Raw genomic sequence first — 27,937 nt, 5'->3', positions numbered from 1 at the left:
CTCGTCGCCCCTCCCCCACCCAAGTCATCATGTCAGTTCCACTATTCGCATCTACATATCCCTTCGGTATCACCTCTTTCACAGCCAACAATAGACCATTGTGGGCTCCACCTTTCCTTGGTCATTGGTGCCGGCTCGGATTTGTTCTGAACTTCTTCATACCTCTAGTTTCCCTCTCCCCTGATTCTCAGTCTGAAGATTGAGAGTCAATCAATCTTCAAACCTGTACATCTCTGGAGTGTGGGAGGAAACCAAAGATCTCGGAGAAAACCCACGCAGGTCACGGGGAAAACGTACAAACTCCATACAGACGGGATCGAACCTGGGTCTCTGGTACTGTAAGCTCTGTAAGGCAGCCACTCTACCACTGCGCCACCGTGCCACCCCTTTTTTCCCAACAGCAAGTGTCTATCTTATGTTCACCGGAATGTTGTGGGTATTGACACCGATCAGCTAGACGGAGAGGATGGGCAAATGTGGATCATTTGTGCTGGAGCCTAGCGAACCTGACAGAAGTCTATAAAATTAGACAGTCAGAATCTTTCTCCTGGGGTGGATAGTAAGTTTAAGTTCAAAGAGGGAAAGTTTAAATAGACAATAGACAATAGTCAATAGGTCCAGGAGGAGGCCATTTGGCCCTTCGAGCCAGCACCACCATTCAATGTGATCATGGCTGATCATTCTCAATCAGTACCCCGTTCCTGCCTTCTCCTCATACCCCCTGGCTCCGCTATCCTTAAGAGCTCTATCTAGCTCTCTCTTGAATGCATTCAGAGAATTAGCCTCCACTGCCTTTTGAGACAGAGAATTCCACAGATTTACAACTCTCTGACTGAAAAAGTTTTTCCTCATCGTTCTAAATGGCCTACCCCTTATTCTTAAACTGTGGCCCCTTGTTCTGGACTCCCCCAACATTGGGAACATGTTTCCTGCCTCTTACATGTCCTACCCCTTAATAATCTTATATGTTTCGATAAGATCTTCTCTCATCCTTCTAAAATAAGATCCCCTCTCATCCTTCTAAAGGAGATATGCCTTGCATGTTTTTTACATGGAGGGTGGTCAGTGCCTGGAACACACTGCCTGGGGAAGTGGTAGAAGCAGATGCGACAACAATGTTTAAGAAGCATTTAGAAATACACATGATCGTATGATACATAACCGAATATGTCTCTCCTTCATGTTGTATGTATTCTGTACTATGTATCAATAGTCAATAGTCGTTTATTTGTCACATACACATAAATGTGTAGTAAAATGAAACATTACCCGCAGTTAAACAATAAGACCAATAAGATTAATCAATAAAAATGCAATAACACATACAATCACAACTAACACCAAACAAAAAGAAACATCCATCACAGTGAGTCTCCTCCAGTCCCTCCTCACTGTGATGGAAGGCCAGAATGTCTTTTTCTCTTCCCTGCCGTCTTGTCCCGCGGTCAGGCTGTTGGAATTGCCACGTCGGGGCGGTCGGGGTTCCCGATATTGAAGCCCCCGCTGGGCGGTGAAAGGTCCACGGCCTATTTCAGGCCGCGCCGGACGGTGAAAGGTCCGTGGCGGGCCGACCCAAGCCCCGCGATTCGGGGCGGGCGAACACGCTGCCTCTGCCGCTGCCGGAGCTCCCGATGTCGGCCCCCATCCAGGGGCCTGCGGGCTTCCGCCGTCCACGCGGCCCGCGCCGGAGCCTCCGGAGACGAGTCGCAGCCGTTCCCGCAGCATTCGCAGGCAGCCAGCGCCGCAGGTGGTGAGTCCGGGCCGTGGGCTCTGCGAACCAGAGCCCCAGGTGGTCCCAGATGCATGGCCGGTGGTAGGCCGCAACGGGAACGGAGACACGACACAGAACAAAGGTCGCGTCTCCGTTCTGGAGAGAGAATTTTACAGTTCCCGTTCCCTCCCACCCCCCCCCCCAAAACATAACATACAACACTACATCATATTAAAACTACAATTCAGACAAAAACAACAAAAAACACAAAAGACAGACGGACTGCAGGCAAGCCGTTGAATAAATTAAAAAATTGAGTAATAAAAAAAAGAAATACACATGAACATGAGGAATATGGAGCTTGCGCAAGCAGATGGAACCATGGTCATTCAGACAATGTGGGCCAAAGGCCCTCCTATTCCTGTGTTGGAAGGAACTGGAGATGCTGGTTTACACCCAAGATAGACACAAAATGTTGGAGTAACTCAGCGGGTCAAGCAGCATCTCAAGAGAAAAGGAATAGAAGACATTTCAGGTCAAAACCCTTCTTCAGCCTGAGAGTCAGGGGAGAGGGAAACTAGAGGTATGAAAATGGTCAGAACAAATCAGAGATGGCACCCATGATCAAGGAAAGGTGGAGCCCACAATGGTCTATTGTTGGATGTGGAAGAGGTGATACCGAAGGGATATGTAGATGCGAACAGTGGAACTGGCAGGGTGACTTGGGTGGGGGAGGGGTGACGAGGGAGAGAGAGGCTAACCGTACAACACTGTTCTATGTTCTGTGACTTCAGTGAGTATGTGTGGTGTGAAATTGGTTCGGACTGCACTTGCTTAGAGTCAGTGGAGCCTCAACAGACTCAATGGGCTCCTCCTTGGTGAGAACAATTCTGCGATTCTCTGCAAAAAAAAACTTTTTAAAAAAATGATCTTGCTTTAATTTGATAAAATGGACCCCAGCGAGAGTATTACCTTCCAGCTTGATAATGGGGGAGGGACTTCATCAGTAATGAAACATCAACTCTGTCAAAGGCTGTAGGAAAATCCCAAAAATAGACTAGGCAGATTACCGTGGTTAAGATCACAAAGGACAGTATTAGTGATTTTGATAAGTGCTATTTGTTTGTCCTGTGGTGGTCTTGAATACGTCACGAGACTTGTGCATGTGTAGCATAGAGAAAAATGAGACCAGAAATGGCAGACATGGACAATAACTTATTACTGGGCTAACAATATTTTTCTGGTGGAAACAGTCTGGTTTGGGAACAGCTCTGCCCAGGACAGGATGGCCCTGCAGAGAGTAGTGCGTTCGGCTGAACGCACCATGGGAACTACACTCGCCCCCCTACAGGACCTATACATCAGGAGGTGCAGATCGAGAGCAAGCCAGATTATGAGGGACCCCTACCACCCCAGCAATGGACTGTTCCAAATGCTACGGTCAGGCAAACGCCTCCGCTGTCACGCTGTGAAAACGGAGAGGATGAGACGGAGTTTCTTCCCACAGGCCATCAGGACTGTTAACTTTTATAACTCCAGGGACTAAATTTTGTTTTCTCTGTATTAACTTAATTTATATGCTGTAACTGTAATTCTTTTTTGTGCACAATCCGCAGGCATTGCCACTTTCATTTCACTGCACATCGTGTATGTGCATGTGACAAATAAACTTGACTTGATGGAGGCAAATTTGGGGGATAAGTGCGAGGGGAAGTAGTACCTGTGGTCACCAATGTGTTAACTTTGGGGCCAAGAAAAGGAGGAAGATAGACTCAAAATGTCAGAGTAATACAGCGGGTCAGGCAGCATCTCTGGAGAAAATGTTGGGTCGAGACCCTTCCTCAGGCTCGAAACGTCATCTATTACTTTTCTGCAAAGATGCTGCCTGACCCGCTGAGTTACTCCAGCATTTTGTGTCTACCTTCAGTGTAAAGCAGCATCTGCAGTTCCTAAACACCAAGTATAATCACTGGCTGGGATGGAAGAAGACGAACTGAATGGAAGGGGGATCCATGGATAAAATGAATTGGAGGAAGCAAGAAGCAAGGACGGAGTCGAGAGATATTTGTCAACAGGGAACAAGTAGGGAAGATGAAGAGAACAGAGGAAGGCAGCAGTGGAGATTGTCACTGGGGTGAAAACAAATCCATTTAAGCCATGTTGGAGGCGAGGATGCAGTTGGGAATGGATGAATGAAGATTTATTCAATGCTCCATCAGTGCAAAGATAACCAGCCAGCTTAAATGAACTTTACCTGTGTTCAGCAGGATTTAAGAATAACTAGACCAAGTGGACCCATTGGGCCCAAACCTCTCCTGTATTGGTGCAGCATCCTCTCCTCCCCCCTTCCCTCTGCCCCCCTCAGCCCCCCTTCTCCTCTTCCCCCCTCCCCCCCCCACCTCCCTCCTCTCCCCCCCTTCCCAGCCCCTCCACCCCTTCCCCTCCCCTTCCCCTCCTCCCCCACTCCATCCCCCTAAACCCCTCTTATCCTCCCTCCTCCCCCCTCCCTCCACACCCCCCCCCCACTCCACCCCCCTCCCTCCCTCCCTAGGAGGTAGATTTAAACTTTAAAATGTGAATAACTTTACAAATATAACACCGATTTCAATGAAACTTCGTCCATTAGCACCAAAGGGACGACGGTGAGTAAGGTGGGCCTAAAATTGTCGCGCTATCGTGTGCTGTCTTGGCAGTAGTTCAGGAACAAACAAACAAACAAACGAGATTTTTAGTATATAGATATTAAGTGCCGGACCAGGAAATTGCAATGAACAGGCATGGTCACTGCAAGTTAATGATTGTTTCAGTATCAGCCCAACTAGGGAGCATCAGTGGTCTGGTTCAGCAGTGGTCAGCATCAGTGGTCAGCATCAGTGGTCAGCATCAGTGATCAGCATCAGTGGTCAGCATCAGTGGTCGGCATCAGTGGTCAGCATCAGTGGTCAGCATCAGTGGTCAGCATCAGTGGTCAGCATCAGTGGTCAGCATCAGTGGTCAGCAGCAGACGTCCGGTTCTGTTGAATAGATGTTGCCTTTCTTCCTTAAAGAATTAGTCTGAGTTTGGGGGATGGTGGGGATGGGGGGGGGGGGGGGGGGGGGGGAGGGAGGAGGGGGTCATTGGGAAGAATTGGAAGCCTGGTGTGTTGTGGGACAAACATATTGGTGATCAGTAAAGGGTTAGGGCAAGTGGGTTAGCATTCTGAGAGAAAACTGTGAAACGTAAGACTATCGGTGTTTGATTAATGCTACCTCCGCCCGCAAAAATCACTTTTCTAATGGAAAGTACATTGCTAATAAAAAGCCCTTTAATGACGACTATTAAGCCAATTAGAGTCTACTAACAGTGAGCGTAGTGATTTGATGCACTCTGTAATAGATGAAAATAATGGTGCAAATTCATTGCAGGATTCCAATTTTATCATTAAAATCAAATTTCTGCTCATTGTCACCATTCATCCTTTTCACTTAGTTTGTGGCTTGCTAAAAAAAAAAGATTTGGAGGCTTTCAAGCAGTTAATAAGACATTGATTTCAAAATAATTTATTTGCCTATCTCTCTGACTTTGAGCATGAGCAAAGTGGGAGATGAATAGGTTGTACTCCATTTGAATGTATTTATCTGTCTCAGCCTGAGCGTTGAAGATAGACGCGAAAAGCTGGAGCAACTCAGCGGGTCAGACGGCATCTCTGGAGAAAAGGAACAGGTGACGTTTCGGGTCGAGAGCCTTGCTCAGATCAAGGTAAGCCTGAGCATTCAGAAGCACCGAACCCGAGACCCTTGGTTGCAAGCTCAGTCGCCGATCATGTCGACTTTTCTGCTGTTATGATTACAGCTTTGATACTGAATTAACATTGGTTTTGGCATCAAACTGAATCACCGTAAGTCAGTGCAGCTGCTGTACTTGCTGTTATATTCAGCAGCATTTCATTCTGGGCTGGCTCCAACATCACAGATGGAGCTGGCACCAAGGGAAAGGCGTCCAAAACCTACCTCGATAATCTCAAACTCCCAACCATTCTGTTCAGGGCCCATTGCCAGTGACAGGTTTCATGGATGGTGGAAGATGTGCATGTGAGATGCTGGAGTCAAGGCTACGACATGGGCAATCAGTCAAAGGGCCAGTCTGGGGGTACTTGGGGAGGACGTGGGTGTTCAGAGCAGGGACTGTACTTAGGGGTGGTGGGGTTGGGTTGGGGCCAAATAGAGAGCCAGCCAACAGACCAGTGAGCGGGAGAGTTGGCCTGAAGGATAAATGGCGGCGTGGGACTTATTTGGTGGGGTCCTAGTCCAGTAACACAGTAATGGGAATGATAGACCCAGGTCAGTCCCAGGAAAACGTTTTCTAATTGTTCTTCAATGCTCCATGAAAAGCACTGAACAGGAATGACTAAAGGGCCTGTCCCACTTAGGCGATTTTTTAGGCGACTGTCGGCGACTGTCATAGTCGTAGCAGGTCATCGAAAGACCGGCGACTGGACACCTCCTATGACAATGTTTACGACAAGCTACAACAACCTACCACCTGGTCGACGTCAAGCTACGGCAAGCCACCGACAACTGGCGACCCAATCGTCGCGACTTAGAACGTCCACCTACGACCGCACCTACGACAACATGCAACCGCACAGGCGACAACCTACGACAACTGAAGTCAACCTACGTCTACCCGCGACAAGCTACGACAAGCTACGACCCTGAAGACTGAAGATACCTGAAGACAATTCACATCATTCTGGCCTCCAAAACAATGGAATCCCCCAGTTTCCCTATAGAAGGTGGTGTACGATCGAGTTTCCAATCATTCTGCATCATGTCTATTTGAAAGTGATGCCATGAGAAACTACTCTGAAATGCAATAACTTCACACATCAATTTTCCATCAAAATGTCAAGAATTTCCTTTATTGATATTGAAACAAACAACATTTTTGAAAAGGTTGATAAGAACATACAACAGGGCATACAAAAATATTGTAATAAACTTCAATAAATTTCAATAAACTTCAAACTTCAAACTTTAAAATTCAAACTTTGAACAGAATACAAGTGCAAAAACATACAAAACCTAACATCATTTATGGACACATTATACTAATGGGTGACCAGATCAAGTCCACACTTGGAATTCAGCACCGGCGACAACCTACGTCACCTGGCGACAATTTGGCGACAACCTACGACAGCGCCCCCGTCAGGAGACGTCAAGCTACGCTCATTGGCGTCAAACCCACTGTTGCCAAAAAAATGTCCAACATTCTGAAAATCCAGCGGCAACCAGAAAGACGCTACGACTCTTTGGAGGCGACTCACGACTGTACAGGCGACACCCCGGCAACCGTGTGGCGACAGCCTAGTCGCCTGTAGTCGTCTAATAAATCGCTTACGTGGGACAGGACCTTTACCTGGAGAATGTCGGAAACCAAAATCAGATTTGCAAGGATTACTCAAGCATGGAAGTGCCTGATGGAATCAATGGAGTGACGCAAAATGACCCAAAAATGATTGCTTTCATATTTTGCTCCAGGATAAGCTTATTACCAACCACAGAGAAAATCAACATCGCTAGGGTGCCTCATTCTGAGCCCCCTCCTTCTGAACTGCACCTCTGCTAAACCACCCTTGATTTTGAGAATCGAATCACAGAAATTTTAACAACAACTCCTTCATTACCACTTCTCAACTGACCAAAGGTTATTCACAAAATGCTGGAGTAACTCAGCGGGTCAGGCAGCATCTCAGGAGAGAAGGAATTGGTGACGTTTCGGGTCGAGACCCTTCTTCAGTCTGAAGGTTGTGATTCATTTACTAATAGTTCTGCTTCGTGGAGGTACGGATATAAATAACACTGTCATTACCAAAATCACTGAAATTAACGTAGACTTGATCAAGTAAATCATTGTGAATGAAACCCTTTTGTATATGTTTTGAAACTTTATGCAAAGCATGAAAAAATGTAATGCAATTAATGTTCAATATGAACCGAAAAAGGGTTGATTTAAAAATATAAAGTGCTGATATTATTTGAAAAGCCTTACACATTTTTTAGTATATCTTCATGATTCAGTAACTAACTGGTTAACTATCGATACAGAGTGGTACTGCGGGGAATGTACCTGTCTCATACTCCATTGACCCACGTTTGATCCTGACCTCTGAAGATGTCTGTGTAGAGTTTGCTCATTCTCCCTGTGACTGAGTGTGAGTTTCCCCTGAATGCTCAGGTTTCCCCCCACATTTTGTAGTTTAGTTTAGAGATACAGCACGCAAACAGGCCCTTCGGCCCACCGAGTCCACACCGACCAGCGATCCCCGCACATTAATACTATCCTACACATACTGGGGACAATTTACAATTGCACCAAGCCAATAAACCTACAAACCTGTACGTCTTTGGAGTGTGGGAGAAAACCGAAGGTCTCGGAGAAAACCCACGCGGTCACGGGGAGAACGTACAAACTCTACACAGACAGCACCCACAGTCGGGATCGAACCTGGGTCCCCGGCGCTGCAAGCACTGTAAGGCAGCAACTTTACCGCTGCGCCACCATGCCACCCACATCCTAAAAGCTTGCTGGTTGGAGATTATAATTGGAGAGTTTGTGGGTGTCACAGTGGCGCAGCGGTAGAGTTGCTGCCTTACAGCGCCAGAGACCCAGATTCGATCCGGACCAGGGGTGCTGTCTGTGTGGAGTTTTGCGTTCTCCCTGTGACAGCGTGGGTTTTCTCCGGGTGCTCCGGTTTCCTCCCATACCTCCAAAGACGTACAGGTTTGCAGATTAATAAGGTTAATCAGTTTCTGTAAAATTGTAACTTGCCCCTTGTGTGTGTTGGATAGTGCTAGTATATCGGGTGATCGGTGGTCAAGGTGGACAAAGTGTGCTGAAGGACCTGTTTCCACGCTGCATCTCTAAAGCCTAAAGTATCAATTGCCTCTGGTATAAGTGGCTGGGAGAAGCAAGGCCTATTAATAGGCATGTGTCGGAGAATAAGTTACAAGACAGCCACGGTGGCGCAGCGGTAGAGTTGCTGGCTTACAGCGAATGCAGCACCGGAGACCCGGGTTCGGTCCCGACTAAGGGTGCTGTCTGTACGGAGTTTGTACGTTCTCCACGTGAACGCGTGGGTTTTCTCCGAGATCTTCGGTTTCCTCCCACACTCCAAAGACGTACAGGTATGTAGGTTAATTGGCTTGGTGCATGTGTAAATTGGCCCTAGTGGGTGTAGGGTGGTGTTAATGTGCGGGGATCGCTGGTCGGTGCGGACTCGGTGGGCCGAAGGGCCTGTTTCCACGCTGTATCTCTAAACTAAAGGAAGTGGAGGAATGCGATTTCTCTGCAGTATGTAGAATCAATGGACCCTGTGGCCTCATTCTAACTCATTAGGAAATATGAATAAATCCAGTTCTGTCCGGATTATTTGTGCATTTATATTCCAGAAGGGATTGCAATTTTCATCCATTATGCTTCCAGAGCTGTTATTCGTCTGTTTTGGTTGGAGACAGTAAGCAACCTTGAGACATACATTATTTATAAAGATAAATGAGATTTAGTTTGAAGTGTTTAAGAGTCTTCGAAGTTTGCTTCATTCATTTCTTCCTTGAGCAAAAGTAAATATGCCAGGAAATTGGCATTTGAAAATTTAATTATGACTTGGTATTATGTACATTCTCAATGTAAAATTGATGAATTCTTAGCTGTTCGTAAATTGTTCATCAAAATAGTCTTTCAACAGAGCTTTCTTAAACATCAACGAAATGCTGATTAAACGAGTGGGAAGTTATTTTTGTGAAATACAGATTGCATGGACAGTGCTGTAGATTAGCACAGTTTATTGGCTCTACGAGAGTCGCCATTGCCATAAATATACAAATGGAGAAAATAGACAAAGAATCCGCAAGCAACAGAACAATTCTGCAGATGGCGGCACGGTGGCGCAGCGGTAGAGTTGCTGCCTTACAGCGAATGCAGCGCCGGAGACTCAGGTTCGATCCTGACTACGGGCGCCATCTGTACGGAGTTTGTACATTCTCCCCGTGACCTGCGTGGGCTTTCTCCGAGATCTTCGGTTTCCTCCCACACTCCAAAGACGTACAGGTTTGTAGGTTAATTAACTGGGTAAATGTAAAAATTGTCCCTAGTGTGTGTAGGATAGTGTTAGTGTGTGGGGATCGCTGGGCGGCGCGGACTCGGTGGGCCGAAGGGCCTGTTTCCGCGCTGTATCTCTAAATCTAAAAAATCTAAAAAATGAAGGGCCCGTCCTAGTTACCTGATTTTTAAGGCGACTGCCGGCGACTGTCAAAGTCGTAGCAGATCGCCAAAATTTTATTTTACGCTACGACAATGACCACGACAATGCCGAGTCAGGCCAATACAAGTCACTTTTTTTGTGAAGCTAGCACCTGGCTAAGAGATTACACCATCTTCGGAAACATTGCAACGTCTTATGTCTGGCCCTTGCAGTGTACAGTTCGACAATGGGGGGGAGGGGGATGATGAACTTCCCTTCACCAGCAACCCAGTCCAAGACACCTATCCTTCTTCAGATCCTGGGAGTGAAGAAGGGTGTCAACCCGAAACGTTGACTGTCCATGCCATCCACAGATGCTGCCTGACCGCCTTTGTATCTCCAGACTCTTATACATCGGCGAGACCAAACGCAGACTGGGCGATCGTCATGCGGAACACCTTCGCTCAGCCCGCCTGAACCTACCTGATCTCCCGGATGCTGGACACTTTAATTCTCCTTCCCATTCCTACACAGACCTTTCTGTCCTCGGTCTCCTCCATTGTCAGAGTGAGGCTAAACACAAATTGGAGGAACAGCATCTCATATTTCTCTTGGGCAGCTTACAGGCCAGTGGTATGAATATTGGTTTCTCCCACTTCAGGTAGTCCCGGCATTCCCTCTCTCTCTCTCTATCCCTCCCCCACCCAAGTCGCACCAGCTTCTCATTTTCACCCAACAAACAGCTAACAATGGCCTGTTTCCTTTATCATCGTCACTTTTTTGCATACCTTTCATTCATTGTTCTTTATCTCTCCACATCACCGTCCATATCTCTCAATTCCCTTATCCCTAACCAGTCTGAAGAAGGGCCTTGACCTGAAACGTCACCAATTCCTTCCCTCCAGAGATGCTGCCTGTCCCACTGAGCTTTTCCAGCTTTTTGTATCTATCTTCAGTTTAAACCAGCATCTGCAGTTCCTTCTTACACATTCCTCCAGCACTTTGTGTTTTGCTCAAGATTCCAGCATCTGCAGTTTCTTGTGTCTACCTATATTTTTATTGAGTTACCTAGCTGATTTCTGAAGAGTGATCAATTAAACAAAACAGGGTAATCAGTTCCAACCCCAACCTGTGATCAAGTTACCAGAGTTTGTTTTCCGGTCTTTGTCCTTACTCCATTATTAATATCCATAAATAATGTCATACTGTACCGTCTGGGGTCATGCTGACAGAATTAAGATAGCTTGTGAGACCAAATAGGTTGCACCCCAATGCTTGGAACAGTGTACAAAATGGAAATGGCCACCACCAAATCTTCACCGCCCCTAATGGAATTCTCTGCCTCAGAAGGCAGTGGAGGCCAATTCTCTGAATGCATTCAAGAGAGAGCTAGATAGAGCTCTTAAGGATAGCGGTATGGGGAGAAGGCAGGAACGGGGTACCGATTGAGAATGATCAGCCATGATCACATTGAATGGCAGTGCTGGCTCGAAGGGCCGAATGGCCTCCTCCTGCACCTATTGTCTATTGTCTATTGTCTAATATCACGGAGAGTAAAATTTATCATGAAATCGATTCACTCTTGCTTGCTTTGAAATTGCTTTTTACAGTTAAACAGATAATGTAGACGAATTGTTTTATTCAAGAGGTTGGATCTTTTATGGTTGCTTTTTTTTAGATAGTACAATCCCTGATCTGTTTGTGATCTTGATGTCAGAATGCACATAGCATTACTTTCCTAATTAGACTGTATGTGCTCATGCATAATTGTATACACATGCTGGAGGCTTGCAATAAAAGAAGGTGGTGACATCAATCCTCATTCAACGCGAGTTGATGGTTGTGAGGTCAAACAGGGCGATACAACTACATCTAACACAATATGTCTATCACGCACAGTAAACCAGGAGCAGCATGAAGAAACCCCTGCCTGTGCAATTTGAAGGAATCCACAATTTATTGCAAAGTTAGCAGTGAGCTGATTCTGATTGATGGCATGGAATTTGCTTCCGATGTTCACACTGAAGGCTGGGTTGTGCCATTTTTGACCTGGGAATGGGAGCGTTTGTGATGACCTCCCATATGGCCCATTGGGAATAGGAAGGCTAAAGGCTTGGCCTCCTTGCCAGGGAATGCCAAACAGAGGAGGAGAAGCCCATGGCCGGGAGGGCATACTCACTAAGTATGTCCTTGGTCAACACACCTAACTTGACATAGACTGGAGTAATGAATCCTGAGGTGAGATTTGCAAAAGAAAAGGGGCATCATGAGCTGCAAGAGCAGTTCCAGACACAAGGGGCAGGCTGAAAGGACTGGCGAGTCCATTACTGCTCCACCTACAGCACTGTTCCATACGGTTACACAGAACTGCAGGATCTATGACCATCAAGTTAGTGTAGTCTATTAACTCTTTTGCAATGCTGTTCACTCAAGTAAATTGTAATTGTAACTGTAATTAATTTATTAGCCAAGTATGTAAGAACATACAAGGAATTTGGTTTGCCATACAGTCATACCAAAAAAGCAACAAGACACACAACTACATAAAAATTAACATAAACATCCACCACAGCGCACTGTGATGGAAGGCAATAAAGTATTAGCTTCTTCCCTCCTTTTCTCCCGTGGTCAGGGGTGGTCGAACCATCCGCAGTCGGGGTGATCGAAGCTCCTACAACCGGTGATCGAAGCTGCTGTGTCGCGTCAATCGAACCTCCCGCGATCGGGGCGGTCGAAGCTCCCGCGGCCAGGAGCTCCCGAAGTCGGTCCCTAACCAAGGGACCGCGAGCCCCACGATGTTAAGTCCGCAGGCTCCCGCGGTTGGAGCTCCCAAAGTCGATCCCTGACAAAGGGACCGCCAGCTCCGCGAAGTTAGGCCGCAGTGGGGACGGAGACACGATACGGAAAAAGTCACATCTCTGTCGAGGAAAGAGATTTAAAAAAAGTTTCCCCCACATAAATCAAAACTAAAGATACACTAAAACATACATTTAACAACAGACTAAAAACAACAAAAGAAGAAAAGGGCGAGAGAGCCCATTGGCGAGGCTGCCATCGGTAAAGATGGAACTGCTCATAAAACATACTTTATTGAAATTTGCCAACGCACAAACGCACAACTCACAGCCATGGCCGGAACAACTATGCCTTGAGGGCCAAGCAACATGCGCAGTCTCTAACAGTAAACTCGCATTCATGCATACCATGGTTCTCAGTGGCCCTCTAGCCAACTGTTCATTCAGGCAGCAGTGGGTGATATCTGCCACATTTCCCATGCTGCATTGGAGTCTTCAACAGAGCTCTACAGAGAAACCAGTGTACCAAGGTGTAGCAAAAGTCTTTTGTTTGCATTTTATCCGGGCAAAGAAAAAAAACTATACATGAATACTCAAGCCGCCCACAGCGCAGAGATAAAGGTGAAGGGCACAACATTTAGTGCAAGATAAAGTCTGGTTAAAGATAGGACAAAGATCTCCAATGAGGTAGATGGGAATCAGGCCCACGCTCCAGCTGATGAGAGGACTAATCAGATGCCTGACAACAGTTGGGAAGAAACTGTCCCTGAATCTGGAGGTGTGCATTTTCAAACTTCTGTACCTCGTGCATGATGGTAGAGGGGAGAAGAGGGAGCGACCGAGGTGGGATTGGTCCTTTATTAGTCTGGTGGCTTTGCAGAGGCAATGTGAAGTCAGTGGAAGGCAGGTTGGTTTGTGTGATGGTCTAAGCTACAGCCACTACTCTGTAATTCCTTGCGGTCTTGGATGGAGCTGTTCCAAAACCACGCTGTGTTGCATCCCGATGGAATGCTTTCTGTGGCGCAACGGTAGAAGTTGGTAAGGGTTGTTGGGGACATGCTGAACATCCTCAGCCTTCTTAAGAAGTACAAGCATTGGTGTGCTTTCTTGGCCATGGTCTTGATGTAGCTGGTCCAGCACAAATTGCTTTTGATATTTATTCCAAGGAACTTGAAGCTTTCCATTATCTTTACTTCAGCACCATCAATTAATACTGTGGATTGGGTGTTCTGCTTCGCTTCCTGAAGTCAATCACAATCTCCTTTGTCTTGCTGACATTGAGGGAGAGGCTATTGTCCTGGCACCAAATTACATGGTTCCCAGTCTCCTTTCTGTACTCTGTCTTGTCGTTATTAGGTATCTGGCAAGCTACAGTGGTGTCGTCTGTGAGCTTGTAGATTCAGTGATGGTGTGTGCCTGCTTAATATTCCACCTCGGACTGATGGATTGATGCAAGTTGGATTCGGACCACCAAATGCAAGGCAATTGTAACTCCAATCAGATAAAGTTGCAGGGAGGTTTGCAAGTGCTGATTGGGAGGGTTTGTACTGCGATTGGGTGGAAATCAAAGCAGCAAATCAGCAAATGGAAGAGCTGACGAGAAAGTGGAGGTGACTACGTCTCAAAGGAAGGACAGGCAGGGGGGGAGGTTCATGAAAATGGGGATAATGAAGGGTTGCAATGCAAGGAATATTGTAGATAAAGCTGACGAACTCAGAGCCTGGATTAGTGCTTGGAATGTGGTGGGCACCAAGCGGATGCTGTGGCCATTACGGAAACCTGATTGAGAGGAAGACGCGGCTGCCAGCTCAATGTGCCTGGGTTTCCATGTTTCAGACGAGATAGAGATGGAGGTACAAGAGGTCACGGTGGCGCAGTGGTAGAGTTGCTGCCTTACAGCGAATGCAGCGCCGGAGACCCGGGTTCCATCCCGATTACGGGTGCTGTCTGTACGGAGTTTGTACGTTCTCCCCGTGACCTGCGTGGGTTTTCTCCGAGGTCGTCGTTATCCTCCCACACTCCAATGACGTACAGGTTTGCAGGTTAATTGACGTGGTAAATGTAATATTTGTTCCTAGTGGGTGTAGGATAGTGTTAACGTGCGGGGATCGCTGGTCGGCGCAGACCCCGGTGGGCCGAAGGGCCTGTTTCCCCACTGTATCTCTAAACTAAACTAAACTAAAGGTGGAGGAGTTGCTTTGCTAATCAGGGAGAATGTTATGCTGGTACTCAGAGAGGCTATAGTGGAGGGTACGTTTCCTGAGGCACTATGAGATGAGCTAAAAAAAAAAGGGAGTAATAATTTCTCGGCGACAGCTGGCTTGTCGCCTGCTGTCCCCAGGTTTGCTAGGTTGTGCATTTAGAAGCACATTATATTAAAATAAGTAAAGTCATTTCAAAATACCATAAAATGCTTGTGTTTAACCAATTTATTTACCGTCAGGACATTTGACAGGTAGATTGGAGGCGACAGTTTGACGGTCAGGTAAGCGTGGGAATTTCCGCGATGTTTATGGCCATCAGCGATTACATTTAAAGTGGGCTCCCAACCCAGATATGCAACCCAGAAACCAGATATGCATCTCCCGTACATTTTCAAAGAATGCCCACACACTTTTCACAAAAATCCACATAGCCACTTTAAAAATTAATTTTTAATACAGCTATTAGTAAACTGGAAGTAAATCCAGTTTATTCCTTGTTACAGTGAAGCTTGGTTTTTAAGTAACCCAGGCAAGATGTTATATTTCAAAACTCTCAAGTACTTACCGACTTTGTCAGTGATTTCAGTGAAAATTAGGATGCCGGAGAAGCATTGACAGCGTGGGAATTTCGCGATGTTTCCAAAGACGGTGTAATCTCGACCTGACTCGGCATTGTCGTGGTCATTGTCGTCGGGTAAAAGAAAAGTTCGGCGATCTGCTACGACTTTGACAGTCGCCTTAAAATCGCCTAAAGTGGGACAGGCCCTTAATAACTCAACGGGTCAGACAGCATCTCTGGAGAAAAGGAAGAGGGAACGTTGCGGGTCGAGACCCAAAACGTCATCTATTCCTTCTCTCCAGAGATGCTGCCTGACCCCCTGAGTTACTCCGGCTATCTTCGGTTTGAACCAGTGTCTGCAGTTCCTTCCTACACAATACAATCAGCACCACTTGGGTGCAGCTGGTGTGAGACAATCACTTAATGACACCCCCAGAATGACTGTCAGTTCAACGAGATGCACATTTGGCACCAGCTCACTGCAGCGATCGTCTCAGTCAGGAGCTTCAGTGACTTTCAACTGAAAGCTCGTGGTCAGACCAACATGGATCGTACTCCAACTGTGATTCAATGTTTACAGCACAGTCGGGATTCAAATCGTCATCGTGCAGCTGGCTGCAACTGTTACACACACTGCACAAGCTATTCAACGTGTAATGGGAAAAAAACATGACGCATAATTAATGTGTGCAAAAGGATTAAGGTTCTGAAAAAAAATAATAATGATGTGTTTACATAGTTTTATACTTTGTTTGAGTGTCACTCATTCTGTTGGTTATGTCTTTGGCAGATGGAGCTGAAGGAAAGTTTCCAAGTTCATCCTTGCGTGTTGCTGCCCACAGCATCCCATCTGAAAGTGTTGACTGGCGTTTAACAACACTGGACTTCAGATCTCACTGCTCACTGGGCACATTTCCTCCTCATGGCCCGTTTACTGGTGGGGGCTCTCCTTCTGGTAGCCCGGGCAAGTGCGGTGCACTCAGCAACTTCTCAGTGGAGGGAAGGAACTCTGGTTCAGTCTTTGAAGTACCACGGCGAATTAGAAGGCAATGAAACCGAACACAAGTCACCAGAGCCGCAGACCGCCATTGCAAGCCAAGTCATTCCACAAACCATCATTATTGGTGTTCGCAAGGGTGGAACCAGGGCTCTGTTGGAGATGTTGGACATTCACCCCGACATCGTAGTTGCTGCCACTGAGGTCCACTTTTTCGATTGGGATGAGAACTACGTGAAAGGTTTGGAATGGTACAGAACGCTGATGCCTTTCTCTTACCCACACCAGACCACAATAGAGAAGACCCCAGGCTACTTCACATCGGCTAAGGCTCCGAGAAGAATCCACGATATGAACAGTTCCACCAGATTGTTGCTGATTCTGAGAGACCCGACAGAGAGAGTGATATCGGACTACACCCAAGTGTACTACAATCGGCTGGAAAACCACAAGCCTGTCCAAGCCATAGAAGAAATGGTCATTAAAAACGGAGCGCTCAATACTAAATACAAGGCCATCCAGAGGAGTCTGTATGACATTCACATGGGCAACTGGCTGAGTTATTTCCCACTGAACCAAATACACATAGTTGATGGTGGGGCCCTTATAAGGAACCCAGTGGAGGAATTACAGAAGGTGGAAATATTTCTCAACATTCCTGCCAAGATAATGACGTCAAATTTCTACTTCAACCAAACCAAGGGTTTCTATTGTCTTCGAAGTGATGGCAAGGAGAGATGCTTACATGAATCCAAGGGTCGGCCCCACCCGGTTGTGAACAGTGCCGTGCTGAAGCAACTGCACGCTTACTTTAGAGAACACAACGAGAGATTTTTCAGGATGGTCAAACAATCCTTTAACTGGCGTTAAGGCACCTGGGAGGCGCACGTCGGCTCAGCTGGGGCTAAAGCAATCAAAACCATTTTGCGATTTTGTAACGGCTTCCTTTTTAATTCATGGACAAATGAGAGCAGTTTGGGGGCTGCTGCCACAGTGGGTGGGCAGGGTCAACTAATCGCCACACGAAGGCTGGACAATAACACCAACAGATTGGCGAGAACAAACTTCGAACTCCCAATTTTTAAAGAAGAAAAGGGAGTGCCCAGTGACAAAATATTCCTTGATGGAAACGAGAAACATTAAGTCATGCAATATATTTCAACGGAATTGACACTGCTGGTATGTTCCGACGGTATGAATATAGATGAGAAATATTGACAACACTGGTCAATTATTCTTTGCTTAATTGGCTTGTTACCATTTATGTTCTGCTGAGTATTGCTTCCCTAACTGGTTGACCTGGAATTGCATATCAATTTCCAATATAATGTGTAAATTACCATGACCAACCTTCTCCAGTAAAGGTATTTCGCATGTTTGAAGATGCATGATATTATTTCTGTTTAAAATATTCATACGTAATAATTCAGAAATGAAAGTAGCAATGGGCTTGTGTTACTATATTCAATACACATGATATATTGTAAATGGTTAGATAAAATTATGATTTGTGAACTTATTACTCATAGTTGCTTTAAATTAACAAAAGCTCCAATGTACACCTTTTTCTCTGCCGTCTTTGTGCTATTTATATCAAAATAAATAATATTTTTTTAAATAATCCTTGTTTCGATGTATAATTGTTTACATACTGTTTACTTCTGTCATTCAGATTATAAAAAGGAACTAAGTTGTTGCAACACCATATATACACCGATCAGCCAAAACATTATGACCTGATGAGCCAAAACATTATGACCACCTGCCTAATATGCTGTTGGTCCTCCGTGTGCAGCCCCATACGCAGCAGGGTGTGATGCACTGTGTATTGTGACACATTCCTCCCGTGACCACCATTAACATTTTCTGTGACTTGTGCCACAGTAGACCATCTGTCGGTTCGGACCAGACGGGATAGCCTTTGTTGCCCTTGCGCATCGATGAGCCTTGGGCGCCCAACACCCTGTCGCCGGTTTGTGGTTTGTCCCTCCTCGGACCACTGATGGTAGGCACTCACCACTGCTGACCGGGAGCACCCCACAAGCCTTGCCGTTTCAGAGATGCTCTGACCCAGTCGTCTGGCCATAACAATTTGGCCCTTGTCAAAGTCACTCAGGTCTTTACTCCTGCCCATTTCTCCTGCATCCAACACATCAACTTCAAGAACTGACTGTTTACTTGCTGCCTAATATATCCCACCCCTTGACAGGTGCCATTGTAACAAGATAATCAATGTTATTCATTCGCCTGTCACTGGTCATAATGTTTTGGCTGATCGGTGCAAATTCAATTTTAGGATACATGGGGACAAAAGAATAGACTTAATATATATCAATGACCTTGTATATATGTGTACTCATCTACATTTTAACCTGAACTCCATTGTGTGAAAAAATGTATTAAAAGTTTTCAATTAAGAATATGATAATGTCATTAATCATTAAAATGTTAACAGAAGCTTTTCAACAACTAAACAACTGATTTTATTATAAAATACTGCTCAATTTAGAAAGTGTTACTGGATAATTGATAATTGATATTGATTTTTTATGGATAAGATTCTATCAACTGCTTTAGAAGTTTTCAAAATGATCCATTCATAGTGCATTAGCAACAAAGAAAATTGAGGGCGGCACGGTGGCGCAGCGGTAGAGTTACGGTACAGCGAATGCAGCGCCAGAGACCCGGGTTCGATCCTGACTACGGGTGCTGTCTGTACGGAGTTTGTACGTTCTCCCCGTGACCTGCGTGGGTTTTCTCCGAGATCTTTGGTTTCCTCCCACACTCCAAAGACAATGTAGGTTAATTGGCTTGGTAAATGTAAAAATTGTCCCTTGTGGGTATAGGATGTAATGTGCGTGGACCCGGTGAGCCGAAAGGGCCTGATTCCATACCGTATCTCTAAAACTAAAACTAAAATTTATTGTAAAATTCAAAATATACAAATAGAATGAAATTAAAATGCACAAAGCACATCTATAAAACTGCCTTTTAATTCAGATTCCACTTCAAAAAAAATCAAGAGATTCAATGTTATTTCATTTGGGTGCAGAAATGCCATCACAATCCCATCAGGTTAAAGGTTGAGCTGCACATTAATTTGTTCCAGTGGTTTCTGTCAGTTGCAATCACGTATTGCAACAAATTTATCTTCTCAACTTGCCAGGACTTTGTAGCCAGTCTGACAGCTGAGTTCATATCCTCCATCCTCCTGATAGATCTCTGCGACATTTCTCTCAATGTATTAAATTATAAACCAAGAAACCAGTTCAAACCTGCCGATAACTCAGTTTTTAAACATTACAGGTGCCCCTCAGCTTCCGATGGGTTTCCACTCCGAGAAACCCATCGGAAACCGAAAGTATTGTAAGTCGAAGTGCACTGTAATGCACGCGATCACGTGGCCGGAAGCGAGAGGCGGTTCGCCACGGCCGCTGTCGTTTGCACCATCGCAAAGTCGATCTATCGCAAGTCGAAACATCGTAAGTCGGGGTGCACCTGTACAGGGATAACACTAATACTGTCAAATTCTCATTGGCCACACTTCTATTCTGAGTTCTGTGTGGTTATTTCAATTGTTGGATAACAGGTTTTCTATAAACTACCACAACTCCACATAACACATCCTGTTCTCAAATCTTTAGATATATTTGTCTAATGGATCAATAAATATATATTCACATAATAGCCCTGAAAATTATAGCGGGCCACACATTGCAGTGAATCACTTTACATTATGGTAAAAGGCTTGGATAGAGTGGATGTGGGGAGGATGTTTCCACTGGTGGGAGAGTCTAGGACCAGAGGCCATCGCCTCAGAATTCAAGGACGTTCCTTTAGGAAGGAGATGAGGAAGAATTTCTTTACTCCAAGGGTGGTGAATCTGTGGAATTTTTTGCCACGAAAGCCTGTGGAGGCCAAGTCAGTGGATATTTTAAAGGCAGAGATAGATAGATTCTTGATTAGTACGGGTGTCAAGGGTCATGGGGAAAAGGCAGGAGAATGGGGTTATAGACAATAGACAATAGGTGCAGGAGGAGGCCATTCGGCTCTTCGAGCCAGCACCGCCATTCAATGTCAAGTCAAGTCAAGTCAAGTCAATTTTATTTGTATAGCACATTTAAAAACAACCCACGTTGACCAAAGTGCTGTACATCTGATTAGGAAAAAAAATGAAACATACAGTAGCACGCAAACATAACAGCACATACAAAACAGTTCACAGCGCCTCCTCAATGAGCCTCAAATGCTAGGGAGTAGAAAAAGGTTTTGAGCCTGGACTTAAAGGAGTCGATGGAGGGGGCAGTTCTGATGGGGAGAGGGATGGTGTTCCAAAGTCTAGGAGCTGCAACCGCAAAAGCGCGGTCACCCCTGAGCTTAAGCCTAGACCGCGGGATAGTGAGTAGCCCCAAGTCGGCCGACCTGAGGGACCTGGAGTTAGAGAGGTGGGTTAGAAGATATTTGATGTAGGGGGGGGGAATGTCCATTTAGGGCTTTATATGTGAATAGGAGGAGCTTGAAGTTGATTCTGTACCGTACAGGGAACCTGTGGAGAGAGGCCAGAATCGGCGTGATGTGATCCCTTTTACGGGTACCCGTCAGGAGTCTCGCTGCGGCGTTTTGGAACAGTTGCAGGCGGGACAGGGAAGATTGGCTGATCCCAGTGTATAGGGAGTTGCAGTAGTCTAGGCGGGAGGAAATGAAAGCGTGAATGATTTTTTCAGTGTCGTCGAATTAGAGGAAAGGTTTGATTTTAGCTATGGTACGAAATTGGAAGAAGCTGGCTTTTACCACAGCATTGACTTGCTTGTCAAATTTTAATGCAGTCAAATATCACGCCGAGGTTTTTGACATGCGGTTTGACTAGGCAAGATAGGCTTCCAAGACTGCCTGTTATCGATTTGATGGAGTCGGGGGGGCCGAATAGGATGACTTCAGACTTGCTCTCATTTAATTGGAGGAAGTTCTGTGCCATCCAACATTTTATGTCCTCAAGGCAGTGTAAGAGGCTGTTTAAATTTGACTGGTTGTTGGGTTTCAGGGGGAGGTAAAGCTGAGTGTCATCGGCATAGCAATGGAAAGAAATGCCGTGCCTTTGAATGATTTGGCCAAGGGGGAGCATGTATAGAGAGAAGAGAATGGGGCCTCCTAGGATGGAGCCTTGTGGAACTCCACAGGAGAGGCTAGCTGGAGCAGAGGAATAACTGCCTATGTTGATGGCGAAACTCCTATCTTTGAGGTAGGAAACGAACCAGCTCAGGGCAGTGCCATCAATGCCAACCGCGTACCGGAGATGGTCAATAATGTGGTCATGGCTGATCATTCTCAATCAGTACCCCGTTCCTGCCTTCTCCCCATACCCCCTGACTCCGCTATCCTTAAGAGCTCTATCTAGCTCTCTCTTGAATGCATTCAGAGAATTGGCCTCCACTGCCTTCTGAGGCAGAGAATTCCACAGATTCACAACTCTCTGACTGAAAAAGTTTTTCCTCATCTCAGTTCTAAATGGCCTACCCCTTATTCTTAAACTGTGGTCCCTTGTTCTGGACTCCCCCAACATTGGGAACATGTTTCCTGTCTCTAACGTGTCCAACCCCTTAATAATCTTATACGTTTCGATAAGATCCCCTCTCACCCCAGAAGAGGTAGATTAGCCATGATTGAATAGGATTGATAGGCCGCATGGTCTAATTCTGCTCCTATCACTTATGACTGATGACTTACAACTAATGGTCTGCATTTTGCTAGGTGCTACGTTTTGGTTTATTGATTGAATTGATATGTATATGAGAACAATAGTTCAAAATATTGGTCAATGCACTTTAGTTTCTTCATCTTATTCCGCTTACTGTAGCACACAAGTGTAGACTCATGCGGGTTGGAAGTTTGGAGCTTGGTCACACACTTCTGCTATTTTCCATTGTGACACGATGTGTTTAGGGGGTACCAAATAAACAAAGCAATCAACACTTCCTCATCAATTGAATTAGATTATGCATTTTTTATTGCAGAATGGCATATGTTTGTCCTGTGTCTTCTTGGGACACTTTTATCATTAGTCAGTCCTCGGCTCATTGACATGCACCCCGTTGCGAAGCATTGCCTTGAGCTCCCAGCAGTGGGGAGCTGTTCAGCCAGCTGTTTAACTGCGTGCACAAAGAAAACAAATTGCTGGAGGCACTCAGCAGGTAAACCAGCATCTGTTACGGCAATGGGATTTAGAAGGATGAGAGGGGATCTTATAAAATTCTTAAGAGATTGGACACGCTAGATGCAGGAAACATGTTCCCGGAATGGCGGGACTGTCATATGTTGAAAGACTGGAGCGACTAGGCTTGTATACACTGGAATTTAGAAGGATGAGAGGGGATCTTATCGAAACGTATAAGATTATTAAGGGGTTGGACATGTTAGAGGCAGGAAACATATTCCCGATGTTGGGGGAGTCCAGAACCAGGGGCCACAGTTTAAGAATAAAGGCCAGGCCATTTAGAACTGAGATGAGGAAAAACCTTTCAGTTGTGAATCTGTGGAATTCTCTGCCTCAGAAGGCAGTGGGGGCCAATTCACTGGATGCATTCAAGAGAGAGCTAGATAGAGCTCTTTGGGCTAGAGGAATCAAGGGGTATGGGGAGAAGGCAGGAACCGGGTACTGATTGTTGATGATCAGCCATGATCACATTGAATGGCGGTGCTGGCTTGAAGGGCCGGATGGCCTCCTCCTGCACCTATTGTCTTATGTATCTATGTATCTATGTATCGACATTTCGGGTTCAGACCATACATGACCCATTAGCAGAATGTGTAACAATGCCGCACTCCAAAGTGGCCGTGGGACAACAGCTTTCAAAAGCAAGGCCTGAATTTGCAAGCCAACATGAAGACCCATGATTGTGATTGTCCCATCTCATTGCATGTTGACCCTTTTATAAAAGGCAATCCAAAATTAGTCCAACTCATTTGGTCTTTCATCTCTTCTGATAGTTCCAAATCAATTCATAAATCTTTACAGCACTTCTTCTTTTTAAAAAAATGCATAAAATTCCATTTCAGCTTCTCCAGGTGAAGTCAATATTTCATGCTCTGGCAACCCTCTGCACATAATTCTCTCCCAACTCTTATTTCCCATCGAGGTGCTTTAATATGATGGATTTCTTGTTAGCAATTTCACAACATAAAAAAAGATAAATTGCATTTATGCACCCCAACAAAACTCTGTATTCAGTAAAACTAATAATCTGCACGATTGCTCAGAAATCCCAATGGATCTGCCTCTGGCCCGCTGAGTGCTTTCCCCACACTCATTTTGATCTCGCTGAGGTCCCATTTCCAGCATTTCCTTTAAGCTTCTCAGGGCCCTGTTTCCTGAGCTTTTTTTTTAAATTACCAGAGTCCAAGTTCTCACATTCTTCTTAAACTCCCCATTGTTCTGCATCCCCCGCTCATTCTTTAAACTCACCAATTCACCAGAACGCTTATTGCACTCTTTAAAAATGTGAATTAGAGAGCAATGGATCGTGTAGACACACAGAGTCTCTTGCCCAGTGTAGGTGAATCGAGGACCAGAAGACATAGGTTTAAGTGGGCGGCACGGTGGCGCAGCGGTAAAGTTGCTGCCTTACAACGAATGCAGCGCCGGAGACTCAGGTTCGATCCTGACTACGGGCGCCGTCTGTACGGAGTTTTGTACGTTCTCCCCGTGACCTGCGTGGGTTTTCTCTGAGATCTTTGGTTTCCTCCCACACTTCAAAGACGTACAGATATGTAGGTTAATTGACTGGGTAAATGTTTTTAAAAAATTGTCCCTAGTGTGTGTAGGATAGTGTTAGTGTGCGGGGATCGCTGGGCGGCGCGGACTCGGTGGGCCGAAGGGCCTGTTTCCGCGCTGTATCTCTAAATCTAAAAAGTTGAAGGGGAAAAGATTTAATAGGAATCTGAGGGGTAACCTTTTCAAGCAAAGGTGTATGGAACAGGTTGCCAGAGGAGGTAGTTGAGGCAGGGACCATTGCAACATTTAAGAAACAATTAGACAGGTACATGGATAGGACTGGTTTAGAGGGATATGGGCCAAACAGGCAGGTGGGACTAGGCTAGCTGGGACATGTTGGCCGGTTTGGACAAGTTGGGCCGAAGGGCTTGTTTCCACACTGTATCACTCTATGACTCTCTGCCTCTCTATGAATTGAAAGTGTGTATTTTAGTGGAATAACTTCCAATAGTCTGGTAAATTTGACAGTCCGGCACGATCAAGGTCCCTAGGGTGCTGGATTATCAGAGTTATACTGTAATTAAAATAAATCCATTTATTTTATCGATTCCTATTGACTTTCAATGTTGTAGTATTAATGATTCCAAATCTGTTCCCATATATATTGTTCGTAAGGTGAATGTGGCAAATAATCTCTCCAACTGCAATCTGCTTTCTATATAGTTGCAAAATGGCAGCTGAACTTTGCTTTCTTCTTAAAATTAGATTTATCTCTCATATTCAACTTAGCTGATTCACAAAATCCAGTGTGCAGGCAGACTCAGATGCACTCCTACACTTGTATTGCAACTTTCAGGTATTTGAGTTTAGTTTAGTTTAGTTTAAGAATAAGGGGTCGGCCATTTAGAACGGAGATGAGGAAAAACTTTTTCAGTCAGAGAGTTGTAAATCTGTGGAATTCTTTGCCTCAGAAGGCAGTGGAGGCCAATTCTCTGAATGCATTCAAGAGAGAGCTAGATAGAGCTCTTAAGGATAGCGGAGTTAGGGGGCATGGGAAGAAGGCAGGAACAGGGTACTTATTGAGAATGATCAGCCATGATCACAGTGAATGGCGGTGCTGGCTCGAAGGGCCGAATGGCCTACTCTTGCACCTATTGTCTATTGTCTATTGTTTAGTTTAGTTTAGTTGAGGTACAGCACAGAAACAGGCCTTTCAGTCCATCGTGTTCACACCGACCAGCGATCCCTAAACATTAACACTACCCTGCACACATTATGGACAATTTTTACATTCATACATTTATACCAAGCCAATTAATCTACAAACCTGTACGTCTTTGGAGTGTGGGAGGAAACCAAAGATCTCAGAGAAAACTCACGTGGTCACGGGGAGAAGGTACAAACTCCGTACATACAGCACCCGTAGTCGGGATCGAACCCGGGTCTCCGGTGCTGTAAGGCAGTAGCTCTACCACTGCGTCACCGTGCCGCCCGATTAAGTATTAAGGTAGGTTTGTCTCCTTGCGATTCCCGTCATCTAACGGCGATCACTGTGATTGACTAAACCCTTGTTTCTAGATCCTCTCTAACTGTTCTCCAAAGCAGTTGAACCTTAAATTGATGGAATTCAGATTTCAAGTCACCCATAGCTACAAAGTTTGTTAGACGAGCTCTTTTCTCTCTGAGGTCCGTGTTGTGGCACAGTACATGCCACCATTCTGTTGCCAATGAATGGCTGCAGAACAAATGTAAAATAACAATTTATGGAGGCAGCAGAGTTAATTTTTGATGCATTGTGTAGATCAGGCGGGTGGTAGCATTACTCATTGATGGCACCATTTAGTGTTTGTGTCTCACTTAAAACTGCATCATCAAGCTCGATTCACAGCTCTGATTGTTGATTCATTGATTTGGATTGAGGGACAAACAGACAGCTTTTCAGTTTATTTAAAGCAGGTTGCAATTCTTATTAGCAACAATATATTGGAATTTATCAGTTGTTTCTGCTGCAAATGTATCATATTAACTGAAGGTTCAAAGCAGAAATCTGGTTTTGCCTCCAACGTATTGGAATCCATTTGCTCTTCCACTAACTGGTTTCTCATTTAATACTTGCCAGCCCACAACATGTTGTCTCTTCTGCTCACAGTTCAATGCTTTTCCCTCTAAGTGAGTGCAGTATTATGAAGCTCCACTATCAATCTCCACTCCTCATCCAAAAGCCACATGCAAACCTACCCTGCACTTCCTCCAGGAGAAGCTGGTACATAACATGTCAGGGAGGGCCTGAATAGGGGAATCTCATCGGCATCACACAATGGCACCAGGTCTGCTTCCTTGGGCACAGCGGTAGAGTTGCTGCCTTACAGCGTCAGAGACCCGGGTTCCATCCTGACTACGAGTGCCGTCTGTACGGAGTTTGTACGTTCTCCCCGTGACCTGCGTGGGTTTTCTCCGGGATCTCCAGTTTCCTCCCACACTCTGTAGGTTAATTGGCTTGGTCTGTAGGTTAATTGGCTTGGTATCGTTGTAAATTGTCCCTAGTGTGAGTGGGATAGTATTAATCATATCATATCATATATATACAGCCGGAAACAGGCCTTTTCGGCCCTCCAAGTCCGTGCCGCCCAGTGATCCCCGCACATTAACACTATCCTACACCCACTAGGGACAATTTTTACATTTACCCAGCCAATTAACCTACATACCTGTACGTCTTTGGAGTGTGGGAGGAAACCGAAGATCTCGGAGAAAACCCACGCAGGTCACGGGGAGAACGTACAAACTCCTTACAGTGCAGCACCCGTAGTCAGGATCGAACCTGAGTCTCCGGCGCTGCATTCGCTGTAAAGCAGCAACTCTACCGCTGCGCTACCGTGCCGCCCTTGTACAGGGATCGCTGGTCGGTGCGAGCTCGGTGGGCCGAAGGGCCTGTGGCCAAGATGTATCTCTTAAACCAAACTAAACTAAATTCAATATTATTGAATCTTTGAGTATAAAGTTTAAGAGGTCATGGTGGAGGTTCCTAAACCTTTGACCAGGAAACAAAGTCATGGTGTCATGAGGATATACAGCATAGAAACAAGCCTTTTGGCCCAACTTATCCATGCCAACCAAGGTGCTCCACCTTGGTGCTGGCCCCATTTGACTTCACCTGACTCATTTCCCTCCAAACCTTTCTTATCCATGTACCTGCCCAAATATCATTTAAATGTTGGAATTGTAACCGTCTCTATAACTTCCCCTGACAGCTTGTTCCATGCACATAAGGTTGCTCCTTAGGTCACTTTTAAATCTTTCCTCTCTTACCTTAAACCTACACCCTCTAATTGTAGTCTCCCTACACTGTGGAAAGAACTAATCACCTTTTCTACGACCTTCTTGATCTTATAGACCTCTATATGGCCACTCCCCAGCATCCTCTGCTCCAGAGAAAGAAGCCCTAAACTGTCCAGTCTCTCCTTAACACTCAAAACCTCCAGATCCAGTGACTTACTCGTAAATCTTACTTGCACCCTTTCCAGTTCAATTGCATCTCTCCTACAGCAGAATGGTCAGAGCCAAACACAACAGTCCAAATGTGCCCTTGCCAACACCTCGTAAGCTGGAACACGACATTACTGTGTTCTGCAGCTGCGGCTCACCGGCAGTCTCTCCGTTTTTTTTTTGTGTTTTTTTGTCATTGTTGATGTTAAATGTATGTTTTGTTTTATTTTTAATTCTGTGTATGTAGGGGGG

The 27,937-nt window shown here is 45.5% G+C and overlaps 1 protein-coding gene across 3 annotated transcripts in view; it reads left to right on the top strand.

Annotated features, from left to right (window-relative positions):
* hs3st1l1 (heparan sulfate (glucosamine) 3-O-sulfotransferase 1-like1) overlaps window positions 1–18,070 on the top strand; it is a 204,765-nt gene extending 186,695 nt beyond the window's left edge. For 2 of the 3 annotated variants that reach the window (XM_078412873.1, XM_078412875.1), the window contains exon 2: window positions 16,285–18,070. In XM_078412873.1, the coding sequence (XP_078268999.1) occupies window positions 16,417–17,361 (945 nt within the window). In that variant the 5' untranslated portion in view covers window positions 16,285–16,416 and the 3' untranslated portion in view covers window positions 17,362–18,070. Of the gene's footprint in view, window positions 1–5,338; window positions 5,451–16,284 lie in introns of all 3 variants that reach the window. The other variant, XM_078412874.1, reaches the window with a different exon arrangement.
* Window positions 18,071–27,937: the final 9,867 nt, after the last annotated feature.

The sequence above is a fragment of the Rhinoraja longicauda genome, chromosome 16, assembly GCF_053455715.1.
Source record: "Rhinoraja longicauda isolate Sanriku21f chromosome 16, sRhiLon1.1, whole genome shotgun sequence".
Taxonomy (NCBI): Eukaryota; Metazoa; Chordata; class Chondrichthyes; order Rajiformes; family Arhynchobatidae; genus Rhinoraja; species Rhinoraja longicauda.
Note: the sequence above shows the minus strand (reverse complement) of the source record. Positions and strands in the feature narration are given on the sequence as shown.